This window comes from Xyrauchen texanus, chromosome 6, assembly GCF_025860055.1.
Source record: "Xyrauchen texanus isolate HMW12.3.18 chromosome 6, RBS_HiC_50CHRs, whole genome shotgun sequence".
NCBI lineage: Eukaryota > Metazoa > Chordata > Actinopteri > Cypriniformes > Catostomidae > Xyrauchen > Xyrauchen texanus.
The window spans coordinates 33,900,224-33,924,310 of record NC_068281.1 but is presented as its reverse complement, the minus strand read 5'-3'; the positions used below and the strand labels follow the sequence as shown (position 1 = coordinate 33,924,310).

General features: G+C 38.8%; 1 protein-coding gene across 23 annotated transcripts in view; it reads right to left on the bottom strand.

Moving 5' to 3' along the window:
* LOC127644650 (discs large homolog 1-like protein) overlaps positions 1-24,087 on the bottom strand; it is a 143,814-nt gene that overhangs the window by 20,278 nt on the left and 99,449 nt on the right. For 13 of the 23 annotated variants that reach the window (XM_052127928.1, XM_052127931.1, XM_052127933.1 and 10 more), the window contains 7 exons: positions 21,316-21,440; positions 19,336-19,505; positions 16,874-17,010; positions 16,634-16,778; positions 3,057-3,183; positions 806-962; positions 299-401 (listed from right to left, as the gene is read on the bottom strand). In XM_052127928.1, coding sequence (XP_051983888.1) covers positions 299-401; positions 806-962; positions 3,057-3,183; positions 16,634-16,778; positions 16,874-17,010; positions 19,336-19,505; positions 21,316-21,440 — 964 coding nt within the window. Of the gene's footprint in view, positions 1-298; positions 402-805; positions 966-3,056; positions 3,184-16,633; positions 16,779-16,873; positions 17,011-19,335; positions 19,506-21,315; positions 21,441-24,087 lie in introns of all 23 variants that reach the window. The other 10 variants (XM_052127927.1, XM_052127930.1, XM_052127932.1 and 7 more) reach the window with 1 other exon arrangement.

Sequence of the window (24,087 nt, the reverse complement as noted above, 5' to 3'; positions counted from 1 at the left end):
TGACTGTGGTATATTTTGATAAAAAATCTCATCCCTGTTTCTAAAAGATTTCATCTTCATATTATCAGCCCTGTATGCTTTAACATCCAAATATAATTTTTATGAGTTCTATTTAAGAGTCTGACCTCACTAAAAAGAGTCAATAGATGGCTATAAAACTGGAGTATTGGCTTATTGGCTTTTTTCTTGTAATAACACAACTAAGAGAGTTCTATTGATCGCTGATTGATTTCTGGTTTATTATTATTGGTCTTTTAAAATGACTGACAGTGGCACTGTCCTGCAGTAATAGACTCACCCTCTGGTCTGTACTGGGCGACAATGGTGACAGTTTGTCCGGCGTTCTTCAGAGCTGTGGCAGCCTGTTCATGAGTGGCACTGCGTAGGTCTATTCCATTCACCTGAGAGAGGTACAATGCTTTGTCAGCTGTTTTTAGATTAAAAGGGCAAAGATAGTTCACACAATTTACTCACACTTATGACATTATTCTGTGAAACACAAAATGCAGAATGACAGCCGTAGTCACCATTTAATTTCATTGTATGGAAAAAAGATGTAATGAAATTGAATGGTGATTGAGACAAACAACCTACCTAACATTTTGTTTTGTTCAACGAAACAGAGAAAGTCATAAAGGTTTGAAATGGTGAGTGAGTAAATGATGATACAATTTTCATTTTTGGGTGAACTATCCCTTTAAATGCACGCAAAAGGGACAAAGTACATCAGTTGAATACTCCTGATTTGTTGATCATCTTACAGTATATGAGAGGGTAAGATTTCAGTGGCTGCTCAAATACTCACAGACACCAGGCGGTCTCCTTTCCTTAGCTCTCCACACAGATCTGCAGGGCCTCCAGCCAGGATGAAAGAGATAAAGATGCCCTCTCCATCCTCTCCACCCACAATGTTGAAGCCAAGTCCTGTAGAACCACGATGCAGTACCACCTTCCTGGGCTCTCTGCTTAAGCGGAGAAAAAAAACAGTCCTTATACATCCATATAAACACGTAACACAAAACTCACAGATCCTTTGAGTACCTTATACAAACTATCACATCAGAAACACAGCTGGCACAGCTCTGAGTGCTAGAAGTGTAAAACTGAAACAGTACATATGGGTTAGACATATTAGCTTTTAACGTTACAGTTTAATACAAGTGGAACTGTTGTTAAAGGAATGTTCCAGATCAATGCAAGCTATATTGTAAGCTCTGCTGACAGCATTTGTGGCATAATTGTACATTACCACAGAAAAATATTTTAACTGGTCCCTCAGATGTTTTTTCTTTTCTTTTAAAGCAAAAACAGTGCATGGGGCCAGGCAATAAAAATTCAAATACAAACCGTTTTAAAAGTATAGCCCAAAGATTTTTCATGAGTTAAGGGAATATTATAGGATCAATACAAGTCAAGCTCAATCAAATAATATTGATTACCACAAATATTGTTTTTGACTTGCCCCTCCAAAAATCTGGGTTACAGTGAGACACTTAAAATGGAAGTGAATCGGGGCCAATTTTTTGATTTTAGTGTGATAAAAATAGCATATTAACCTTTTCTGTGTTAAGTTATTGCCAATTCTACAACTTTTACGACTGTAAAAATAACAATTTAAACAACTTTACAGCTCAAATAATAAGCTAGTTTTACCTGAAGTAATGTAAGTGCTTTTATAAAATGATAAGCTTCACATTTCTGCCTTTAAACCCTCAAAAAATCTTTATTTACTTCCATTGTAAGTGCCTCACAGTAATCTTGACTTTTTTCTTATACATTTTTATGGTAATCAATATTGTTACAAATGCTGTTGATTGAGCTTAAGTTGTATTGAACCTGGAATATTCCTTTAACAAGAGACTATTGTGCTAGACCTCGTCTGTGTTAAGTGTTATACATTTCAACAAATGATTTTCTATGGTAATCGATATTATGCAACATATGCTGTCAATAGAGCTTTCCTTGTATTGAAACTGAAACATTAATTTAAGATTGTAGGATTAGTGTTTATAACTGACATCTTGGAGTCAATGCTGTCTGGTTCTACACCAAAAACATCCTTGTGGCTTTTCACTATAGCTCTGTATTAGAATACTGATAAGGTCAAACACCATTTTATAACATCAGCTTTTCCCTGTTAAAGACACATCAAAAGAACATACTGTAACTCTGAAATACTCCCCCCAAAAACACATAGAATGCCACAAACATGCTTCCTTAGAGGCTACTGTACATGTTTGATTGCTGCACTACATGTCAAATCCTCCTGTGTACCTAAATGATCAGATTAATTGAATCGTTTGTTCTGTTGGATTACAACAATCTTGTTTATTTATTTTCTAGCAAGCTGGCTAAGAGGCTTGATGATGTGCCATTGTTTTTATGAAAATGAACCAACACATGTCATGGATGGGCTGAATTATGAGCTTATCAAATCGTTAAATCGCCAATGATGTGTCGAGTTGTCAAGTTTCCTTTTTTCTTTACTTCCTGTCATTTCTTTTGGCATTTGTGGCAGTGTGATTTTATCTGCAATTTTGCCCTCTTAAAGTGGGGCAATTCCTAAATGAAGTCATGAGAATCTGACCCCTTCGCCACCATGTGCTACTATCAGTTCAACCTCTCTCACTCTCTTTCAGTCGTAGTATCCTGTAGGAAGATTCAGTCAATGACAACATTCAGTCACCTGCAAGCAGCAAGGAACTATGAAGACCTTGGGCAGCCGAGAAGGGCAAAATGAAGTAAGAAAGATATCCCAAAGAAAGTCAATGACAGAGCTGCTCCCACTACAGATGAGCACCAGTACATTTTTCATAACTTCTACCTCACCAGCCTTACGTAGGTAGAGAATGGAGGCTGGGGAAAAGAGTGATCATGATCATGGACAAAAAGAGGATGATGATGAGGAAGAACAGAAAATGCAAAAAAAGAGAAGACAGCTGCTGGGTACCAATGAGCATCTATCCAAACTTATTTAAGGAATGAGTGAATCTCTTTAACTATTCAAATAAATAACTCTGAATTCAAAGTTTCATTATTGAGATGGTGAATTGTACCTGGAGATGTCATCATCGCCCATCATAGTCTTTGGGGTCGGGGAGTAGCGTCCAGAATGCACCGGGGGCATGGGTTGACTCAGATAGCTCGGAGGGCTGATATGGTTTTCCATGTGCTGGGAATATGCTGGGAAAGAGAGAGAGGAAAAACAGACACATTAAATCAGAAACAAAAGTACACAGAACTTATCATTAGAACTGTATTGTCTATAAGCTTGCACCAAATGGTTCCACTATTCTGTACAAGTGTCTCCAACTTGCATAATTAAATTCTATTAAGATTTTACCTAGTCAGAGGTTTGAAGCCCTATCAGAAAGAGCCGCACATTGACAGTAAATGATACCCTGGGCTGAGCTTTTAGCACCTGGGCCTCCACTGAGGCTCTGCTTACACAGATATCCATGTGGGGGAGTGAGACCTGGGGGTTATGGTGAAACTGAGCTCCTCAACTTAACTGGATATCTCTCTTTGTCTCTCTGTAAACATCTAATTTGATGCAGACAGTTAGCTGAGCACATGACAAAAGACTGCCTGGTTATCAGTACATCCTCAAATGAGCTCTGATAATTGTATGTTAGAGTGATATGTGCTTGTATAAAGATGGAATGATGGTAAGTGGGATGGCCACAACAAATAACCAAATGATGGCAAAATTCTCATCTCCAAATGTGGCACAGTGAGAAAGCTTTCGCTTAAAAAAAATAAACCCACAAATGAGATTAACAGGCTTTTTCTGAACCCAAACTGTATTTAGGTCTGTTTGTAAGTATTTACTGTCAGTATTTACTGTCAGCAGTTACTGAAGCGTGCCCAATGTTGAATGCATATTTAAACATAATAAGGCTAAAAGACAGCAAAAGTAATAAACCTCTTCTAGAGTGTCCACTGCATGAAAGACGGCACCGGCAAGTGATGTGATACCACTGTAGTGGGACAAGACTAGATATTGTTTGTGCTTTCAAAGCCCAAGAATCAAATATTACAATGTACAATAGCATCTACGAAGAGAGACCTGTGTCATGGGTAGGAAAAGACCATTTTAAGCAGTTCAGTTTTTTTTATTTATTTGTCAACAATGTCCAATGCACATGCATCACAGGAGATTTGTAATTTTTTTCCCACCTTTGGGTTTGACAGTAGACTCCTCTGTCTTGCTAAGGCTAATTTCAAAACAAACATGTTATGTATCCTACATACCCACTATCAAATAATATTTTCACACTTTTTGCATAATTTGGCAAAATGACAGCTTAAAAAGCTGTCATAAGTGATATTTGCCTTGAATTTTCATCAAACACAACTTCTCATATTTCATCTCAAACATGCTCTTCAATGACACATTTGCAGCTTGCTTTAACAAGTACACTAACTTTATTAATAAATAAATAAATAAATAAATAAAGGTTTTTTTGCCCCAAAAGAAGAAAGCTGAAATCTGTTATTATAAAATTCAACCCCTGGGACATAAAAGTGCCCGATGTTAAAAAAAACACCCAAATATCTTCAAAGATAACAGATAAAAAGGATGTAGGAATTCACTATGTGGAATTTTTTGCCTCCATACGTGAAATATGTTCAGCCTTTTTGTCACTTTCTGTAGCATTTTGTGGCCTGAGCACTGGCAAATTTTTTATCCTGGTGTATGATTGTTTTGAGATGTATATTTAGATCAGGTAGCTTTCATCCCTACAGTACTGCACCGTAGACTTTAAAAGAATGAAAGGCTTAACTGCTGAAACCTCGCTTTACCCTCAGGCAGGGTGGAATGGAGTGGCGCAATATAAAAAACCCAACAGATGGTGAAATGCATGCTTTATGGCTCTCTGTGGGGGCAAAAATATAATCTACTGACACGAAAAGTCTCCCCCTCTGCAGCACACTGACCAAATCAATCAGATCTCTGTGCCCTCAATACAATAGTACATGCAAAAAGACAAATCACACTGTCTGATAAATGAATGCAAACATTGTCCAAGCTATTTTGCTCAGTGCTATGTAAACAGTGCCATTTCCATTCTGGGTCAGGCTGCTGAATGATTGTTCACACTTATCAGAATTATTTTTCATTCATTAACTCGGGTTGGCTCTCTTTAGCTGGTGTGGCATAGATCCACTTGCTGGCCCTGCATTAGGATATTGGTGATTGGATTAGCAATACAGGCTTGACCATGTAATCCCCGGTCATGACTGAATTTGCGATTTGTCTTTCATGCCAACAAGTTAAGCGGAGCAAAGCATCCTTGTCTGCTGTCTTCAAGGTCTGTAAAGGGCCGGTCTTAGGGATGACCTCCCTCTTTCTGTAGTAACATCAACTCAGTCTTGTAAAGGTCTGTGACAATCACTCATTAAGTTTTGCAACTAAGTTTTGTACGTGCTTTTAAATGTGCCTTCACACTTGGTTCGATTGCTATGACTAAACCGGAGTTCCTCCCCCCCTCCCACTGGTCTCTGTTCACATAATGTTTTTTGGGTCTGAACCACGGTCCGATTATATCATCAATGTGAGTAAAAGTGGCAGCTGTATACCTGTAATTAGGCAACAGCTGAAGAAGACATTAGCTTCGCTGTCTTATTAAAGTATTCATCTCTTTGGATTTACCACCTAAACTATACATGCACAAAATGACAATTATGTGAGTGTACAAATTGTATAACAGTGTAAATTTGCTGTCCCATCAAAATAACTCAACACACAGCCATTAATGTCTAAACCTCTGGCGAAAAAAGTGAGTACACCCCTAAGTGAAAATGTCCAAATTGGGCCCAAAGTGTCAATATTTTGAGTGGCCACCATTATTTTCCAGCACTGCTTTAACCCTCTTGGGCATGGAGTTCACCAGAGCTTCTCAGGTTGCCACTGGAGTCCTCTTCCACTCCTCCATGATGACATCACGGAGCTGGTGCATGTTAGAGACCTTGTGCTCCTCCACCTTCCATTTGAGGATGCCCCACAGATGCTCAATAGGGTTTAGGTCTGGAGACATGCTTGGCCAGTCCATCACCTTCACTCTCAGCTTCTTTAGCAAGGCAGTGGTCGTCTTGGAGGTGTGTTTGGGGTCTTTATCATGCTGGAATACTGCCCTGCGGCCCAGTCTCCGAAGGGAGGGGATCATAGAACAGGCTTCCTTCTATTATGAAAGCCATGCAGACCAATTTGATGCAGTGTGCGACATAACGTCTGAGAACTGACAGGCTGACCCCCCATCCCTTCAACCTCTGCAGCAATGCTGGCAGCACTCATATGTCTATTTCCCAAAGACAACCTCTGGATATGACGCTGAGCACGTGCACTCAACTTCTTTGGTCAACCATGGCAAGGCCTGTTCTAAGTGCAGCCTGTCCTGTTAAACCGCTGTATGGTCTTGGCCACCGTGCTGCTGCTCAGTGTCAGGGTCTTGGCAATCTTCTTATAGCCTAAGCAATCTTTATGTAGCACAACAATTCTTTTTTTTCAGATCCTCAGAGAGTTCTTTAAGGGGCCATGTTGAACTTCCAGTGACCAGTTTGAGGGAGTGTGAGAGTGATGACACCTAATTTAACACACCAGCTCCCCATTCACACCTGAGACCTTGTAACACTAACGAGTCACATGACACTGGGGAGGGAAAATGGCTAATTGGGCCCAATTTGGACATTTTCACTTAGGGGTGTACTCACTTTTGTTGCCAGCGATTTAGACATTAATGGCTGTGTGTTGAGTTATTTTGATGGGACAGCAAATTTACACTGTTATACAAGCTGTACACTCACTACTTTACATTGCAACAAAGTGTCATTTCTTCAGTGTTGTCACATGAAAAGATATAATCAAATATTTAAAAAAATGTGAGGGGTGTACTCACTTTTGTGAGATATTGTGTGTGTGTATATATATATATATATATATATATATATATATATATATATATATATATATATATATACAGTGGGTACGGAAAGTATTCAGACCCCTTAAATGTTTCACTCTTTGTTATATTGCAGCCATTTGCTAAAATCATTTAAGTTCATTTTTTTCCTCATTATTGTACACACAGCACCCTATATTGACAGAAAAACACAGAATTGTTGACATTTTTGCACATTTATTAAAAAATAAAAACTGAAATATCACATGGTCCTAAGTATTCAGACCCTTTGTTCAGTATTTAGTAGAAGCACCCTTTTGATCTAATACAGCCATGAGTCTTTTTGGGAAAGCTGCAACAAGTTTTTCACATCTGGATTTGGGTATCCTCTGCCATTCCTCCTTGCAGATCCTCTCCAGTTCTGTCAGGTTGGATGGTAAACGTTGGTGGACAGCCATTTTCAGGTCTCTCCAGAGATGCTCAATTGGGTTTAAGTCAGGGCTCTGGCTGGGCCATTCAAGAACAGTCACAGAGTTGTTGTGAAGCCACTCCTTCGTTATTTTAGCGGTGTGCTTCGGGTCATTGTCTTGTTGGAAGGTGAACCTTCAGCCCAGTCTGAGGTCCAGAGCACTCTGGAGAAGGTTTTCGTCCAGGATATCCCTGTACTTGGCCGCATTCATCTTTCCCTCGATTGCAACCAGTCGTCCTGTCCCTGCAGCTGAAAAACACCCCCACAGCATGATGCTGCCACCACCATGCTTCACTGTTGAGACTGTATTGTAAAGGTGAGGAGCCTGGTTTTCTCCACACATACCGCTTAGAATTAAGGCCAAAAAGTTCTATCTTGGTCTCATCAGACCAGAAAATCTTATTTATCACCATCTTGGAGTCCTTCAGGTGTTTTTTAGCAAACTCCATGCGGGCTTTCATGTGTCTTGCACTGAGGAGAGGCTTCCGTCGGGCCACTCTGCCATAAAGCCTGACTGGTGGATGGCTGCAGTGATGGTTGACTTACTACAACTTTCTCCCATCTGCCGACTGCATCTCTGGAGCTCAGCCACAGTGATCTTTGGGTTCTTCTTTACCTCTCTCACCAAGGCTCTTCTCTCCCGATAGCTCAGTTTGGCCGGACGGCCAGCTCTAGGAAGGGTTCTGGTCATCCCAAACGTCTTCCATTTAAGGATTATGGAGGCCACTGTGCTCTTATGAACCTTAAGGGCAGCAGAAATGTTTTTGTAACCTTGGCCAGATCTGTGCCTTGCCACAATTCTGTCTCTGAGCTCTTCAGGCAGTTCCTTTGACCTCATGATTCTCATTTGCTCTGACATGCACTGTGAGCTGTAAGGTCTTATATAGACAGGTGTGTGGCTTTCCTAATCAAGTCCAATCAGTATAATCAAACACAGCTGGACTCAATTGAAGGTGTAGAACCATCTCAAGGATGATCAGAAGAAATGGACAGCACCTGAGTTAAATATCTGAGTGTCACAGCAAAGGGTCTGAATACTTAGGACCATGTGATATTTCAGTTTTTCTTTTTAATAAATGTGCAAAAATGTCAACAATTCTGTGTTTTTCTGTCAATATGGGGGTGCTGTGTGTACAATAATGAGGAAAAAAAATGAACTTAAATGATTTTAGCAAATGGCTGCAATATAACAAAGAGTGAAAAATTTAAGGGGTCTGAATACTTTCCATACTCACTGTATATATATATATATATATATATATATATACACATATATAGATGCATATATATACATACACACACACACACACACACACACATGTCCGGTGCGGAGATATACATCTCAAAACCACAAGTCAGAAGTTTACCCACTTAGGTTGAAGTCATTAAAACAATTTTTTTTAACCACTCCACAGATTTAATATTAGTAAACTACCTAACGTTTAGGAAGTGTACTGAATTGGAGGTGTATCTGTGGATGTATCTTAAGGCCTACCTTTAAACTCAGTGCCTCTTTGCTTGACATCATGGGAAAATCCAAAGAAATAAGCCAATACCTCAGAAAAAATATTGTGGACCTCCACAAGTCTGGTTCATCCTTGGGAGGGCAGATTACAGTTTGCAAGTGCACATGGGGACAAAGACCTCTCAAGACATTAGCCAGGAAGTTAAAGATTGGTTGCAAATGGGTCTTCCAAATGGACAATGACCTCAAGCATACCTCCAAAGTTGTGGCAAAATGGTTTAAGGACAACAAAGTCAAGGTATTGGAGTGGCCATCACAAAGCCCTGACCTTAATCCGAATTTGTGGGCAGAACTGAAAAAGCATGTTCGAGCAAGGAGGCTTACAAACCTGACTCAGTTACACCAGTTCTGTCTGGAGGAATGGGCCAAAATTCCAGAAACTTATTGTGAGAAGCTTGTGGAAGGCTACCCAAAATGTTTGACCCAAGTTAAACAATTTAAAGGCAAAATACCAAATACTAACAAAGTGTATGTAAACTTCTGACCCACTGGGACTGTGATGAAAGATAGAAATGTTGAAATAATATAATTTTATTTACTATTATTCTGAAATTTCACATTCTTAAAATAAGGTAGTGATCTTAACTGACCTAAGACAGGGAATTTGTTCTACGATTAAATGTCAAGAATTGTGAAAAACTGAGTTTAAATGTATTTGGCTAAGGTGTACGTAAATTTCTGGAAATTATGTTGTGACTAAACAAAATCTAAAATTATATTTTAGCATCTTCAAAGTAGTCACCCTTTGCCTAGATTTTGCAGACATGTACTCTTGACATTTTCTCAACCAACTTCTTGAGGAATCACCCTGAGATGCTTTTTAAACAGTATTGAAGGAGTTCCCTTCAATACTGGGCACTTATTGGCTGCTTTACTTTATTATTGGTTCATCAATTTCAAAAACTTTTTTTTTATTACATTTTAGTTTTATAATGAAATAAATTAATATGGTGGCACAATAATATTTTTGTCTCCATAACTAATTTCAAATATTAAGCCTTCAGATCAAAAGATTTTTAATATATATATATATATAATATATAATTGGTTCTTTAACTTGCATTCAACTAATCACAAAGCATAGTAAGGACATTACTGATGTAAAAAAAACTTGAAAAAAGTGATTTTTGATTAAATCTAGACAGACCCCATTTCCAGCAGCCATCACTCCAACAACTTATCCTTGAGTAATCATGCTAAATTGCTAATTTGGTAATAGAAATCACTTGCCATTATATCAAACAATGCAGAAAGCTATTTGGTTTGTTAAATGAAGCTTAACATTGTCTTTGTGTTTGTTTTTGAGTTGCCACAGTATGCAATAGACTGACTGTCTTAAGGTCAATATTAGGTAAAAAAAAAAAATGGCAAGGTCATTTGAGGAATGAAGGCTAAACAATAATTGATCCAAAAAACTGAAGATTTCATACAAAGGTGTACACTACAGTCTTCAAAGACAAAGGACAACTGGCTGTAACAAGGATAGAAAGAGATGTGGAATCCCAGATGTACAATTAAACAAGAGGATAAGTGCATCAGAGTCTCTAGTTTGAGAAATAGACACCTCACATGTCCTCAACTGACAGCTTCATTGAATTCTACCCGCTCAACACCAGTTTCATGTACAAGAGTAAAGACTCAGGGGTGCAGGCCATATGGGAAGAATTGCAAAGAAAAATCCACTTTTGAATCTAAAATGTTAGACTGGGCAAAGAAACACAGACATTGGACAACAGATAATTGGAAAAGATTATTATAATTAACCTCATTGAGCTTTTGTGGGATCAGGTAGAGTGTAAGTTGTGTGAAAAGTGCCCAACAAGACAGCCACATCTATGGCAAGTGCTACAGGAAGTGAAATGTCGGCTGAGTATCTAAAAAAAAAACTGACAGCTAGAATGCCAAGGATCTGCAAATCTGTCATTGCTGCACGTGGAGGATATTTGGATGAGAACTCTTTGAAGTAGTTTAGGTATTATAATAGCAATTTTTCACATTATTAATGTCCTGACCATACATTGTGATCAGTTGAATGCCACTTTGGAGAATAAAAGTACGAATTTCAGAATAAAAGAAAGCAAATTCTGTACATTATTCCAAACTTTTGGCCGCCAGTCTGTTTGTGTGCATGTGTGTGTGTGTATGTATATATATATATACACTCACCTAAAGGATTATTAGGAACACCATACTAATACTGTGTTTGACCCCCTTTCACCTTCAGAACTGCCTTAATTCTACGTGGCATTGATTCAACAAGGTGCTGAAAGCATTCTTTAGAAATGTTGGCCCATATTGATAGGATAGCATCTTACAGTTGATGGAGATTTGTGGGATGCACATGCAGGGCACGAAGCTCCCGTTCCACCACATCCCAAAGATGCTCTATTGGGTTGAGATCTGGTGACTGTGGGGGCCATTTTAGTACAGTGAACTCATTGTCATGTTCAAGAAACCAATTTGAAATGATTCGAGCTTTGTGACATGGTGCATTATCCTGCTGGAAGTAGCCATCAGAGGATGGGTACATGGTGGCCATAAAGGGATGGACATGATCAGAAACAATGCTCAGATAGGCCGTGGCATTTAAACGATGCCCAATTGGCACTAAGGGGCCTAAAGTGTGCCAAGAAAACATCCCCCACACCATTACACCAACACCACCAGCCTGCACAGTGGTAACAAGGCATGATGGATCCATGTTCTCATTCTGTTTATGCCAAATTCTGACTCTACCATCTGAATGTCTCAACAGAAATCGAGACTCATCAGACCAGGCAACACTGTCCAATTTTGGTGAGCTCTTGCAAATTGTAGCCTCTTTTTCCTATTTGTAGTGGAGATGAGTGGTACCTGTTGGGGTCTTCTGCTGTTGTAGCCCATCCGCCTCAAGGTTGTGCGTGTTGTGGCTTCACAAATGCTTTGCTGCATACCTCGGTTGTAACGAGTGGTTATTTCAGGCAAAGTTGCCCTCTATCAGCTTGAATAAGTCGACCCATTCTCTACTGACCTCTAGCATCAACAAGGCATTTTCGCCTACAGGACTGCCACATACTGGATGTTTTTACCTTTTCACACCATTCTTTGTAAACCCTAGAAATGGTTGTGCGTGAAAATCCCAGTAACTGAGCAGATTGTGAAATACTCAGACCGGCCCGTCTGGCACCAACAACCATGCCACGCTCAAAATTGCTTAAATCACCTTTCTTTCCCATTCTGACATTCAGTTTGGAGTTCAGGAGATTGTCTTGACCAGGACCACACCCCTAAATGCATTGAAGCAACTGCCATGTGATTGGCTGATTAGATAATTGCATTAATGAGAACTTGAACAGGTGTTCCTAATAATCCTTTAGGTGAGTGTATATATATATATATATATATATATATATATATATACATACATACATACACACATAATTTCCAGGCTTTCAATCTCTAACATTCTGTCTAACATGTCTTTTGTTTTCCATGGAGAAGATAAAGTCATATGGGGTTGGACCAATATGAGGGTGAGTAAAGAAGGCTGAATTTTGGTTGTTGGATAAACTATCCCTTTAAGGTCAGGGACTCGCTTTCTCTTCTAATAGTTTGAAACTGATTTCTGAGCCTATTACTTTATCTGTGTCTAATAGGCCACACATTGAAACAGTTTTGTTTAATTGCTCCATACACAAGGGGGATCAGAGCTAAGAACGGAGTTGTTCTTGTTTTAACTTTGAGATGGGAGTTAACCTTAATTGTACTGGGGAACGTGACGAGCATCCAGTTAAAGGATTAAAAATGAGAGTGTCTAATGGGAGCTGGGCAGGGCATATCAGAAGAGGTAGAGAGAGATCAAGAGCCCTTTATGATGAAAGCGTGTCTGATTGGGTTCTGCGGTCAAGCAGCCATTGGAGTGCTTAACAGCTGAGGATGAGGGTGTCTGATTACATAAATGCACTGAAGGCTACCATGGGCTGGAGCTGGATAACTTTCGGAGGTGACTCTCATAAACAGGGTAAGGCTTATTGGGGAATTTTAAGACAGTAGAGACACACAAGCACATTTTGTCCTACATTCCCATCCTTCTTCATATTCAAAACACTGGTGTAGCCAATGGTGTGTCAGGGTGTGCAAATGCCAGCAAAAACGTCAACTAACACAGATGCATAATAGTATGTAGGGATTAAAAAAATACATCAATATGATGCTAAACATCGAAGCATCGATTACAAAATCGAATATTTGTTTGTAATGACTATAATAAAACCCAATGCTTTACAGAGGCCATCTAAGATTACACGCACCTAACAGAGACTGAGGAAACAAGCAAACTCAATAAATTAAGAAAGTTTATGCTACTTAATTTCAGGGCCATTTCTGTCACCTTCAGTGGAATTTTTGCTCTGAGCCGTTGTTAATTTCTGACCCCAGTTCAGACCGAAAGACACAGCACAATAAGGCAGAAAGCAGGTGTCTCGAGAGATGTTTTTAACAGTTGAAGTTCTTTTACAGCATCTAAAAACACAGCAAATGCGTCAAAAAGACATTCATCTAGCACGTTTAAATGAAAAACAATTGAAACGAGGACAGAGGAAGTTTTATGAGACTTGAGCGAGGATGCGAAGGTTGATTCTATGTGGAAATCTTTTGTGTCGAAGCACCTGACACACGCATAAATTCTCCTCCCCTTTACAATTGACAATAGTTTGATTCATGTTTCACCACTGTTTTAATAAACTGTAATTATCACATGCTTTGACATTACATCTTGAATTATTATGTTTTATTCTTAATATATCAATTAATGAAATTTGAACAACATAAATGGCAAGAGTCCAGAGGTCATGCAGCTGCGCAAAGGTGATGCTTTGAAATGATGCTTGAATGAGTGGGACATTTAATTTAACAAATACATTTCACATGGAATCATCCGTCCTCACTTCCTTTCCTTGCATCTTTGCCTCGTATCCTAAGAGGGTGATGACAGGACGCAAACGAAAGGATGCAAGGAAAGGGACCTTTTGAAATGAGAAGCCAAATACGAGAGTCGCTGCATTGTTTCTGGTTTCATTGTTTCTTTGCCGGTTCTGCACTATGATTGATATTAGTGTCTTTTTTTGTTTTTGATCAACAACTGACAGTAGAGAACATAAGACACATTCACATTGATGGTTTAACCCTGGTTTAAAAGCACGATTAGAGCTTGTTGCCCTTCAGAGAAACATGCCTCGTCTGTCATAGACAAAGGCGGTGGTGTGATGCTTCCACCTACTGTATGCTTGTGCTGCTCTTATCATGGGCATGATCGGCCAAACAAAATTCTTGTTCATCCAACACTGACGCTTTCCAAATCATTCAAATTTAACTCAACATAACGCAACTTTACCGTTTTGTACAGCTAATGCGCATGCGTGATCTAGAGTTGATTGAAAGGCGATTTCTGCACCTAAAAGCTGATTGGCTATTTTACCTGTCAGACGGGACTTCCTTTCTACATCCGTTGACCGTTGGCTGCCGTTGGGCGTTCCAATTTCTCCCATTAATTTTAAAAGAAGTGGCCCGGCTCTGCTAAAGAGTGTCTGCTTTGACAAGCAGGAAATGTTAATGGAACAATGATGTCACTTGACGTGACCAACGAACAGTCCTTGAAATGGTAGTGCAAATTGTTCTTTCATTTAGATTTGTGTCCAGCATATTGTGGGAGTCATCCCAAAATAATTTTATACAATTTCAAGACACAATATTAAACCTAATATTTGGATACACTAAAAGCCCTACCTAACCTACTCCACTGATAAAACTTTCATTAATTTGTTTAGTCAAGTCATTATAACGTAACACAGAGTTGAAAAAATAAATATTAGCCCTGAAATAAATGTAACTGTTGTTAATGGTTCTCTTCACTTTATGACAACCAGAGCTTTATTTCTGGCTATGCCACTGCTTCAAAATGCTAAACAGGTCGTCCAAATAAATGATTGATGATCATGAGGCTGCAAGGCTCAATCCCTGTTGCATGACTCCAGCCAGGCTCACACCTCTCAACACAACATACACCGTTACAGATAGCATCATGGAATGATCTCTGAATTTCATGATATGCCTTTGATGTTGAGTCATACAACTCAAAGTATCTAAATACATACATGTTCAGTCTCTCTTCCATCTTGTTTTCATTTTGATGCGGCACTTCCCACATACTAATAAATCATGTGTATTATCTGGTAATCATTGACTGTGTTTAAAAAAACAGTGGCAATCAGAGTCAAAGTTGAAACCGTTTTAACTTTTCACATGTCCCGCTTCAATGCTTGAACAGCCAGCAATGAACGTCCGGGAGGTAATGCTGTAGTTTAATGGCTATGGGGGCTGTGCAATCAGACAAGAGTAATCGATAGTAGTTTAGTCCTCTCCTCTGTGGGCTATTAGTGCTCCCGCTGGCAGGGCAACGAACAGAGCACAGATCAATAGACTCACTGCTGGGCATAGGCCTCACACCACAACAGTCTATATAAGTACAACAGTTTAGCTTTTTTTTTTTCCTTTGACATTTCACAGCTTTTACAAATGAGCAAGCAGCACTGCAGCTAGATGTTTCCATTGAGGAATCATAAAAGAGAGCAGTCGATCCTGGGGATGTTTTGAGGAAGTTGTGATTGGTTTTAATGCAGTCTATAAATTCTTAAAAAGTTACCTACCTCATTATTCTTATAATGATAGGTGTACTGTTAGTAAACTTTAGTGCTTTATATACTGTACACTATATGGCCAAAAGTATTTGTACATTCATATGTGCATGTAAAGCATTTAATTTTAAAACAATGAACATTAAAGGGAGTTTTCCATCCCCAGCAGCTTCCAATCTTCTGGAAAGAGGAAGCACAACATTTTCTAGAATCATTGTGTGCCGTAGTATTAGGATTTGACTTCAGTTGAATTAAGAGGCCTAGCCTGTCCCCATACCTTTGGCCATGTAGTGTCATCTCTGGCAATCACTTAAATACCTCACTGGCAACCCCTTCAGTGTGGCATTAATTTCATAGCATAAAGGCCCATTCACACCAAGAATGATAACTATAACGATAACTGTAATGACAAATATATTAGCATCCACACCAATGGACGATAACGTTCTGCTTATTCTAAGCAAGTGCTGCATTTATATTCACAATCAAGAAAATGAATGTAGATGAACTGCTAGTGCCCTATCTTTTGCAAATAAACCAAAAGATAAACAGACAGATACAACTTCAAAGGAGGCAAGAGAATGATATCGACATTAGCGCTGGATACCTGAGGTCATTTTTGGTACCAGCTTGTGTTAGATTTTCATTAGCTCATCTCCATTCATACTGAAGAAGTATGCAGAAGAAACATTGCTGGTTTTTGAACAGGAGTTTGTTATAATGTGTGTTATAATAAATGTCGATCTGGTGCTGGAGAATGTTATATTGAATGCTATGATGAGTGCACGTTGCAGCTCAAGCCCTTTAAAATAGGATGGATTTTGATTTGCTGTCAATGTTTTTATCATCCATCAGCTGGAAGAAAATTGCTGTGAAAGTGATCCCAACGATATCATTCCTCAGTGAAGTTATCATTATAGTTGTGGTATGTACTATTATCTTAGGAGTTAGAACGAGTTTTAAAACTTTGTTAAAGTTATTGTTGCAGTTATTGTTCTTGGTGTAAACGAGCCATAAATAAAGTGATTTATATATTTTAGGTGGGTCACTGAATAGAGGAACTCACAGTTAGTTATGTCAGGAGGGGCAAAACTGTCATTCATAAAGACACTATTGGGTTTAGCCACTTTCAAGTAGACCACGTCTGGAGTATTTTTCAAGGCAGTCACGGCATGCTCATGGGTAACCTCCTCCAGGCAGGAACTATTCACCTAAGACACACCAATACACACAGAAAAACGTCAGTCTTTTTAACAAGTACATAGTCATCAACAACATAGAATACAGACTACTGATATGTTCTTACCGCAAGAAGTTTGTCGCCTATTTGTAGCCTCCCGTCTTTGTGTGCAGCTCCACCTTCAATAATCTTAGTGACGTAGATGCTATTGTCCCCTGGGATGTGCTGATTTTCAACACCCCCTGCTATACTAAAACCAAGACCTGTGATCCAAACAAAAGCAAAGGGTTAACTAATGATGATACCACAAGACACAAATTAACCTGTGATATATTTGGCATTATGGCTTACATGACCCATCTCAACATTTGAAAAAAATCTGTTTATTTAAACCTCCTAAATGTTTTATTGTGCTATACTTAACATTCTCAAACACAAACAACATTAAAAAAAAATTCATCCTGTACTCTTTAAATTCCAAGAACGGAAAAATAAACCGAGGTAAATTATTGCAAAAAGACAAAACAGTCTATAAATCCAAGGGAGGGGAATGTTTCCATGGCAACAGCAGCTTAAAGTCTTTACTGTGTTGTGGAAAACACTGCAGAATGTTGTGGCTGGCCTTAAAATAGCACCATCGTGTGCATTTATGCCTGTGTAGAAGAATTGCTTGATGGGGAGAATGTGAATAGAATGTGCAATGCCGAAACATTGTACACACTCAACTCTGATCGGATATTAATCCCAAGAAGTGATTTTGCAGAACTCCTGCTTCTTTCACAGCATTACACTGAGGATTAGAGGCTCTGATGGAGAACAAGGAATAATAAACACCTAGAATATTGCACATTTCATCTTGTGAAACTGAAATTTTGTTCTTCAGTTTGTTATTTGTCCTTGTTGATGCAGGAGGAGTCATAATAATAACTTTATACATAGCGATTTATTTCCAGGTTTACATACACATTCATCTGCTTCAATAACCTATGTAACCTATGTATCTTAATTGATAGGTTTTGAAACATGGGACATGGAAGCTATGCTCTACGCTTAATGTATTTTTTTAACTCTGGATTAAAGCCTTTAACTCTGGGTTAAGCAATGTTTTACACTTAAAAGGTTTTTTTAATGCAAGGTTTTTTAAAAGGTGCAAGAATGTTACAGCAAGTCATTTAGCAACAGACAACCAATCCTAAACTAGTAATGCTTGCTTATTAAACATTCACGCTCATTGCACTATTGCAGAATCTTTCATAAGAAGTCTTAAGTTTCAGCATTAGATGGAAACAGTCAAAAATGTCACATACCAATTGTAAACATGTTTGCTGGATCAATGAAAAAACATAATTTTACACAGATTAGGTTAGTAAGCAATTTTATCTATCTATTTGTTATTTATTAAACAATTTGTTTAATGTTCACATCTTGTGGCTTTAATTTTTGTATTTGAACTGGCCCCATTCACTTCTTTGTAACCGCAATTTTGGCTTTTTTTTTGTATTTATTTTTTTATTGAGCTCAACTTTTACTGAACCCGGTCCGGAACATTCCTTTAATCACTTACTGAAGGTAAAGTATGAATACTGTGAAACGTGAACAAAATAACCCAGGATTGGTTAAGCCAGAGTTAAAAATTACCTAATTATAACTATTTTATGCACTTTGTGGAATTGCACATAAGAAATCCTGAATGGAATTGCTTGACATACGAATAAACTCTCACAATTCGCTTAAAATGTAATGCGCTAGGAGAAGGTGGATTTTCTAGAGTTTTACATTTTAAATGCACATTAAGGTGATGGAAACAGTTTATTCGCAAAACAATTAGATGTTTTGACCATTTGTGTACATGTTATGAGTGTGCGAAAGCTTGATGTGAATGGCCCAATGAAAAATGAGACCTTGGAACACAATTCTTCTAACATAGCCCTTGACATTCAGAAGCGTTTATCCCGCAGCTGGCTGTTAATGTGGGTCCTCACAATCAGCCAGGACCGTGTTTCACAAAAGCATCGTAAGCTAAGTAGATCGTGGTCTATGGTCTCTACGATCAACTTAAGCGTGTAATACTTTTGGAAATGCAGCCCAGACATTTATGAGCGCGTGCCCTCCCAGGTATGCGAAGGCTGGCGGCGTGTGGGCATCGCAGCCGTTTCAGCCCTCATTATATCAGATTAGTACCCGACCGATTTATCGTATCGGAAAACTTCTCCAAAGACGGTGATGTAGTTTTCTGCAATACCTGCAAAGCAAAGATAAGCCAGGGATCTATCAAACCCAGTCAAAAGAATACCACCAATTTGTGGTCTAACCTGAAAAAGAGACCAACTCAAAAATTAACTATATCGGCCACCATATCGATAACTGGTGAACCGATGTGCTTAAAATGTGGGAAATATTTCAATGGAAACCCAGCTAGTTACAACTGTGAAAAGCCCATTTGAGTATCAACTTCACTATCCAAGGTACACAGTAAAATCTCTAATGGTAAGCGCCAATAATTTTTGTGACAATAATTTGCTGTAAAATTAACTCAACTGCACCACTGTTCTTGTACAGTAATTGTGAGATGGGTGGTGTTTCTGTACCTTTGGGACCTTTGATGAGCTTGATCTCCATGACTTTCTCAGAGGCAGACTTTCTTCTCCTGACATACAGTCTGACCAGTGACCCCGCCTCCTTTAATGCCTCCACAGCTTTACTGTGGGTCACGTCCCTTACGTCCACCTCATTCACTCGCAGAATCACATCATTCACCCTGTGTGGAGCAAAGCAATTGAGTATATTCAATGTGGATATTCAATGAGTGAAACTTTAATGTAGGGTGGGACTTAATCTATGTAATTTATCAAGAAATGATAGGATCGTGACAAGTAGTTCGTAAATTATAGGTAGTTGAGTGGAGGGCAGGAGTTGAAAAATACTGAGGGCTTGGTGACATCCACGGAGAAAGAAAGTAATTTTAGAGGAAGAGTGGGTAAATAAATTTTGATGAGAGATTAATTAATTTATTTTTATAATAACTAACAAATTAATCGTTCACAATGAGTGACAATTCAGTGCACACTGTTTAATGACAAAAAAAATTTGACTACAGGTTGTTAAAATAAGTTAACAAAACAAACTTTATTTCAACAGTCTATGCATCACACAGTCACTAAGTATCCCAAAGCCTTTATGATATAAATTCATTAACTCTCTGACACACACAATTCAATTTAGAAATAAAGCAAGTAGCCGGTGGCAGGGCTGGCCTCTTTACGCTCTTGTTGTGTGTGTGTGTGTGTGTGTGTGTGTGTGTGTGTGTGTGCAACAATCAGTCAGCATGATGCTGTCAGGACCTCAACAGCACTGTTTAATGAGCCTCTGACAGCACTGAGACACTGACTGGAGGGCTCTATCGCTTAGTAACACCACTCCAAAACAGGACAAAACCATTCACACACAATTCAATGCATGAGTAGGAAATCTGTTAGAATGCATGGTCAATACATTTCAACAGAAGCTACAGCAAATACATTTCCAAGTCATTTAAATTGACATTTAAAAAGCATTTATTGAAGGGTGTCCTCATTCACATACAGTGGTTCAAAAAAGTATTTGGACAGTTAAACCACTAGGGGTGTAACGATCCATTGATCTGATTCTGAATCCATGCATCGATTAAATAGATAAAAATGCAATGTCATCGATTCAATTTTTTTTTTTTAAATGCTTAAGGACGTGCCAGCCACGTCCTTAAGCATTTCTGTCAGGGGATACGGCAACATTATTATATTCATCCCGCTTTATAAGCACTAAATAAACTTCTCATGTGGGACACGAAGTTCGCTCTATCTGTCTATCTATCTGTGCATGCACGTCAAACTGGATTCCCTCAAAATACGAGCTCCAGTGACAGGATTGCAGCAGACTTTGAGGTATCGCAAACATCGGATCACTGGCTAAGAGTCCATTTATGATTGTATTGTGATTAAACTTGCGATTTACACCCCTATAAACCATACTTATTAGTATTTAGGGATCAATTTGGCTTCATCTGCATGAGCACCTGCATGTGTCAGGAGCATGTGTTAACTTCCAATCACATGGGATTGTAAAAGTACTCTTTTGTTGAACTATATAGAGCAGGGGTGTCAAACTCAATTCCAGCCCGGGCCACATCAGCGTTTGTGTGCTCTCAAAGGGTAATGTAAATATATATATATATTGAATGCATTTTTGTAATTAAAAAACAGTTGTCTAAATACCAAAGTTACTACAGTTAGTGTAACTACAATAAATCCATGATACATTTTTGCAAGGGTGTGGAATGAAAAACCTTCTAATTGATGTCATGGCACATGGCACATGTTTATGATGGCCTGCATTGCTGCACTTTTCAAGACCAGTCCGCAAATAAATGCATTTGCCTTGTGCTCTTTCCATTCTGTCATGCTGATAATTGATCAGGGTAACAGCTAGCGCTGTTGATAATAAGGATAATAATAATGGGAGGATTCGGCCTGTGGGAATTGAGTTTGACAACTGTGATCTAGAGTATGTAAATATAAAAGTTTCAGCCTTACCGTAATCTCCCGTCCTGAGCAGCAGCACCCCCTGGGATGACTTTGGTGATGAAAATGCTAGGGTCTTCACCAATGTGTGGGTTATCTGTGCCACCGGCGATACTGAAACCCAGGCCTGAATTACCCTATACAGAGAGAGAGCTGCGCTCAAACTTATGGGAATTCAAAACATCAACAGCCAAATGCATCTGTTACTGGGCTATTTTAGTCTCAACCTGTAACCAGTGGTTGGGCTACTTTATCCCCTTTTCTCCCCAATTTTGGCATGCCCAAGACCCACTTGCTCTCTCTAAAACCTCATGTCGGTGCTGTTAATCGCCTCAATACGAATCTCAGTTGCCAAGACAGTCAGCACACACATCTTATCACTTGCCTTGCTGAGCGTGTTACCGCAGAGAATTAGTGAGTGTGGAGGCTCAAGCTATTCACCATGGCATCCACACTCAACTCATCCCCCCACCGAGAGTGAGAATAATGATATCATGACCATGACGAATATGACTCTACTAACCTTAGCAATGGGGCCAGTTGGTTGCTTAGAATGCCTGGCTGGAGTCTCTCAACACACCCTGGATTTGAACTCACGACATCAGGGATGGTAGTCAGCGTCTTTGCTAGCTGAGCTACCAAGGAGCCCTTTTACTGACATTCTTACGGGCTTATCCAATATGTCTAAGTTTTGTGCGCATGTTTGTTTATATTTTGAAATCAAAAGCAGAAAATAACCATATGATAGAGAAGTCTCATGTAAATGTGTTTTTCTTGCAATGACTGAATTTTTGAATAACATTACTTTTGATAGTAATCAGTGTATTGGTTTTGATGTAAAGATGCTCCATCACATCAGTTGTTATGTAGTATCATTATATATTTTTTATTTAGATTTTATTGATCAGTTATTCCAGCCCTACACTTGCAAAAACAAAATAATATAATTAGTTCTCTAATAATTAACTTAGTTAAAAAAAAAATTGTCGTCTTGACTTACAGACACTTGAACGTGGATGCAGCATCATTCAAACTCAATAGTTTTCAGTTACCAATGCCATTGTACAAATATACTATTCACAGTCAGCTATGAGTTATTTAATCCATGAAAATGTGTGAAAATGTCCAATAGCACAGCAGTTGCTGTGATTAAGCGATGCCCCTTTACTTGTAGAATAAAACAGCTTTTATAAGGTTACTGATATGAATGTTGTGTAATGTGATGTGGTCATTTATACATATATTACAATTAATTTCATAAGTGAAATTGTTTAAATCAGGAAACTAAACCTTTTTTAGACTGAAAACTAAGGGTGGGTTGCACCAATTTTTATTAAATTAAGTAGATTTTAGAGCTATTCAAAGATTTGCTGATCTAGGATTCATTTTAATTCGAGTTGCACCACTTAAATGTAAACAAGGATTAACAAATCAGTGATTAAAATGTTAATTTAAGATTCACTTTTGTCCACCATGATGGATTAAACAGTGTAACAAAATAATAATAATAACACTGTTTTATTTCCTTTTCGAGTGAGAACATAAAATTGTCTCTACGAAACAGAAACTCATGCAGGTAAAAGAATTAAAAATGTCTACAGTGGTTAATAACCGCTTGCTATACATATCAGCGTCACAAAAGGCAGATCAAATATAAGCCAAGCAAATGTTGCAGCCACGCATAAGAAGTTCTAATTTCACAAGCCATGAGAAGAATTTGATATCTCAATTAATGGAACAGAATGGGACCATAATCGAAGACAAAAGGACAGACAATGTTACCGTAAGAAAAAAGAAGAGGTGTGTGTCTAGCTAAGACCAGCTTTAACGCGTCTGCGGGTATCAAGGACAAGCAAGATGTGATGAACTTAAAAGTCTGTTGGAAAACTTAAAAGCAAAAAAAGATGCTGTCCAGGAGAGGAGAGAAATGTTTCTCATGGGTCCACCAGCAAGCGAAATGGATCCGTTGTCTCAAAAAATCATCCAGATCATCCCGCAACAAATATCTCCCTTATCTAACCCATTTGATGATGATGCCATTGTGGACCAGCCAGACCTACCAACACCAAGCTACAAAAGTATGTTCCTACATTTCAATTAGGAAATGGCAAATAATTTAGTCATTGTTGGCTTGATAAAGCCAAGATCTTTTCATAAAACATGTTTCTTTGTCTTTTAGATATGGCTTATGTTTCTTCCGCGCACGCCACAAATGTACATGCCAGCGAGCCTATAGTGTGTGCTCACACCACCACTACTAAACGTGTCAGCTAGGGCGATGCTCAGCATCCAGGGCCCTCGAATAGCAAAATGCCAAAAACCGACTTAAACGAATATCATTTTGAATTACTACAATTGGAGAAAGTGAAAAATGTAATTCAGATTGACAATGCAAAGATAGAGAGAGAGGGGCTTCTTCTAGAATGGGAAATGCTGCAACATCAAAAACACAAAATTTGCAGAGAACTAGAAACACTTAAAAAAACGATTCTCCCATTTTCTCCCCAATTTGGAATTTCCAATGCGCTCCAAGTCCTCATGGTGTCGTAATGAGTTGCCTCAATCCGGGTGGCGGAGGATGAATCTCAGTTGCCTCCACATCTGAGACCATCAATCCGCGCATCTCATCACGTGGCTAGTTTAGCGCATTACTGTGGAGACGTAGCACATATGGATGCTTCACGCTATTCTCTGCCGCATCCACACACAACTCACCACGTGCCCCATCGAGAGTGAGAACCACACATTATCGCAACCACGAGGAGGTTATCCCATGTGACTCTA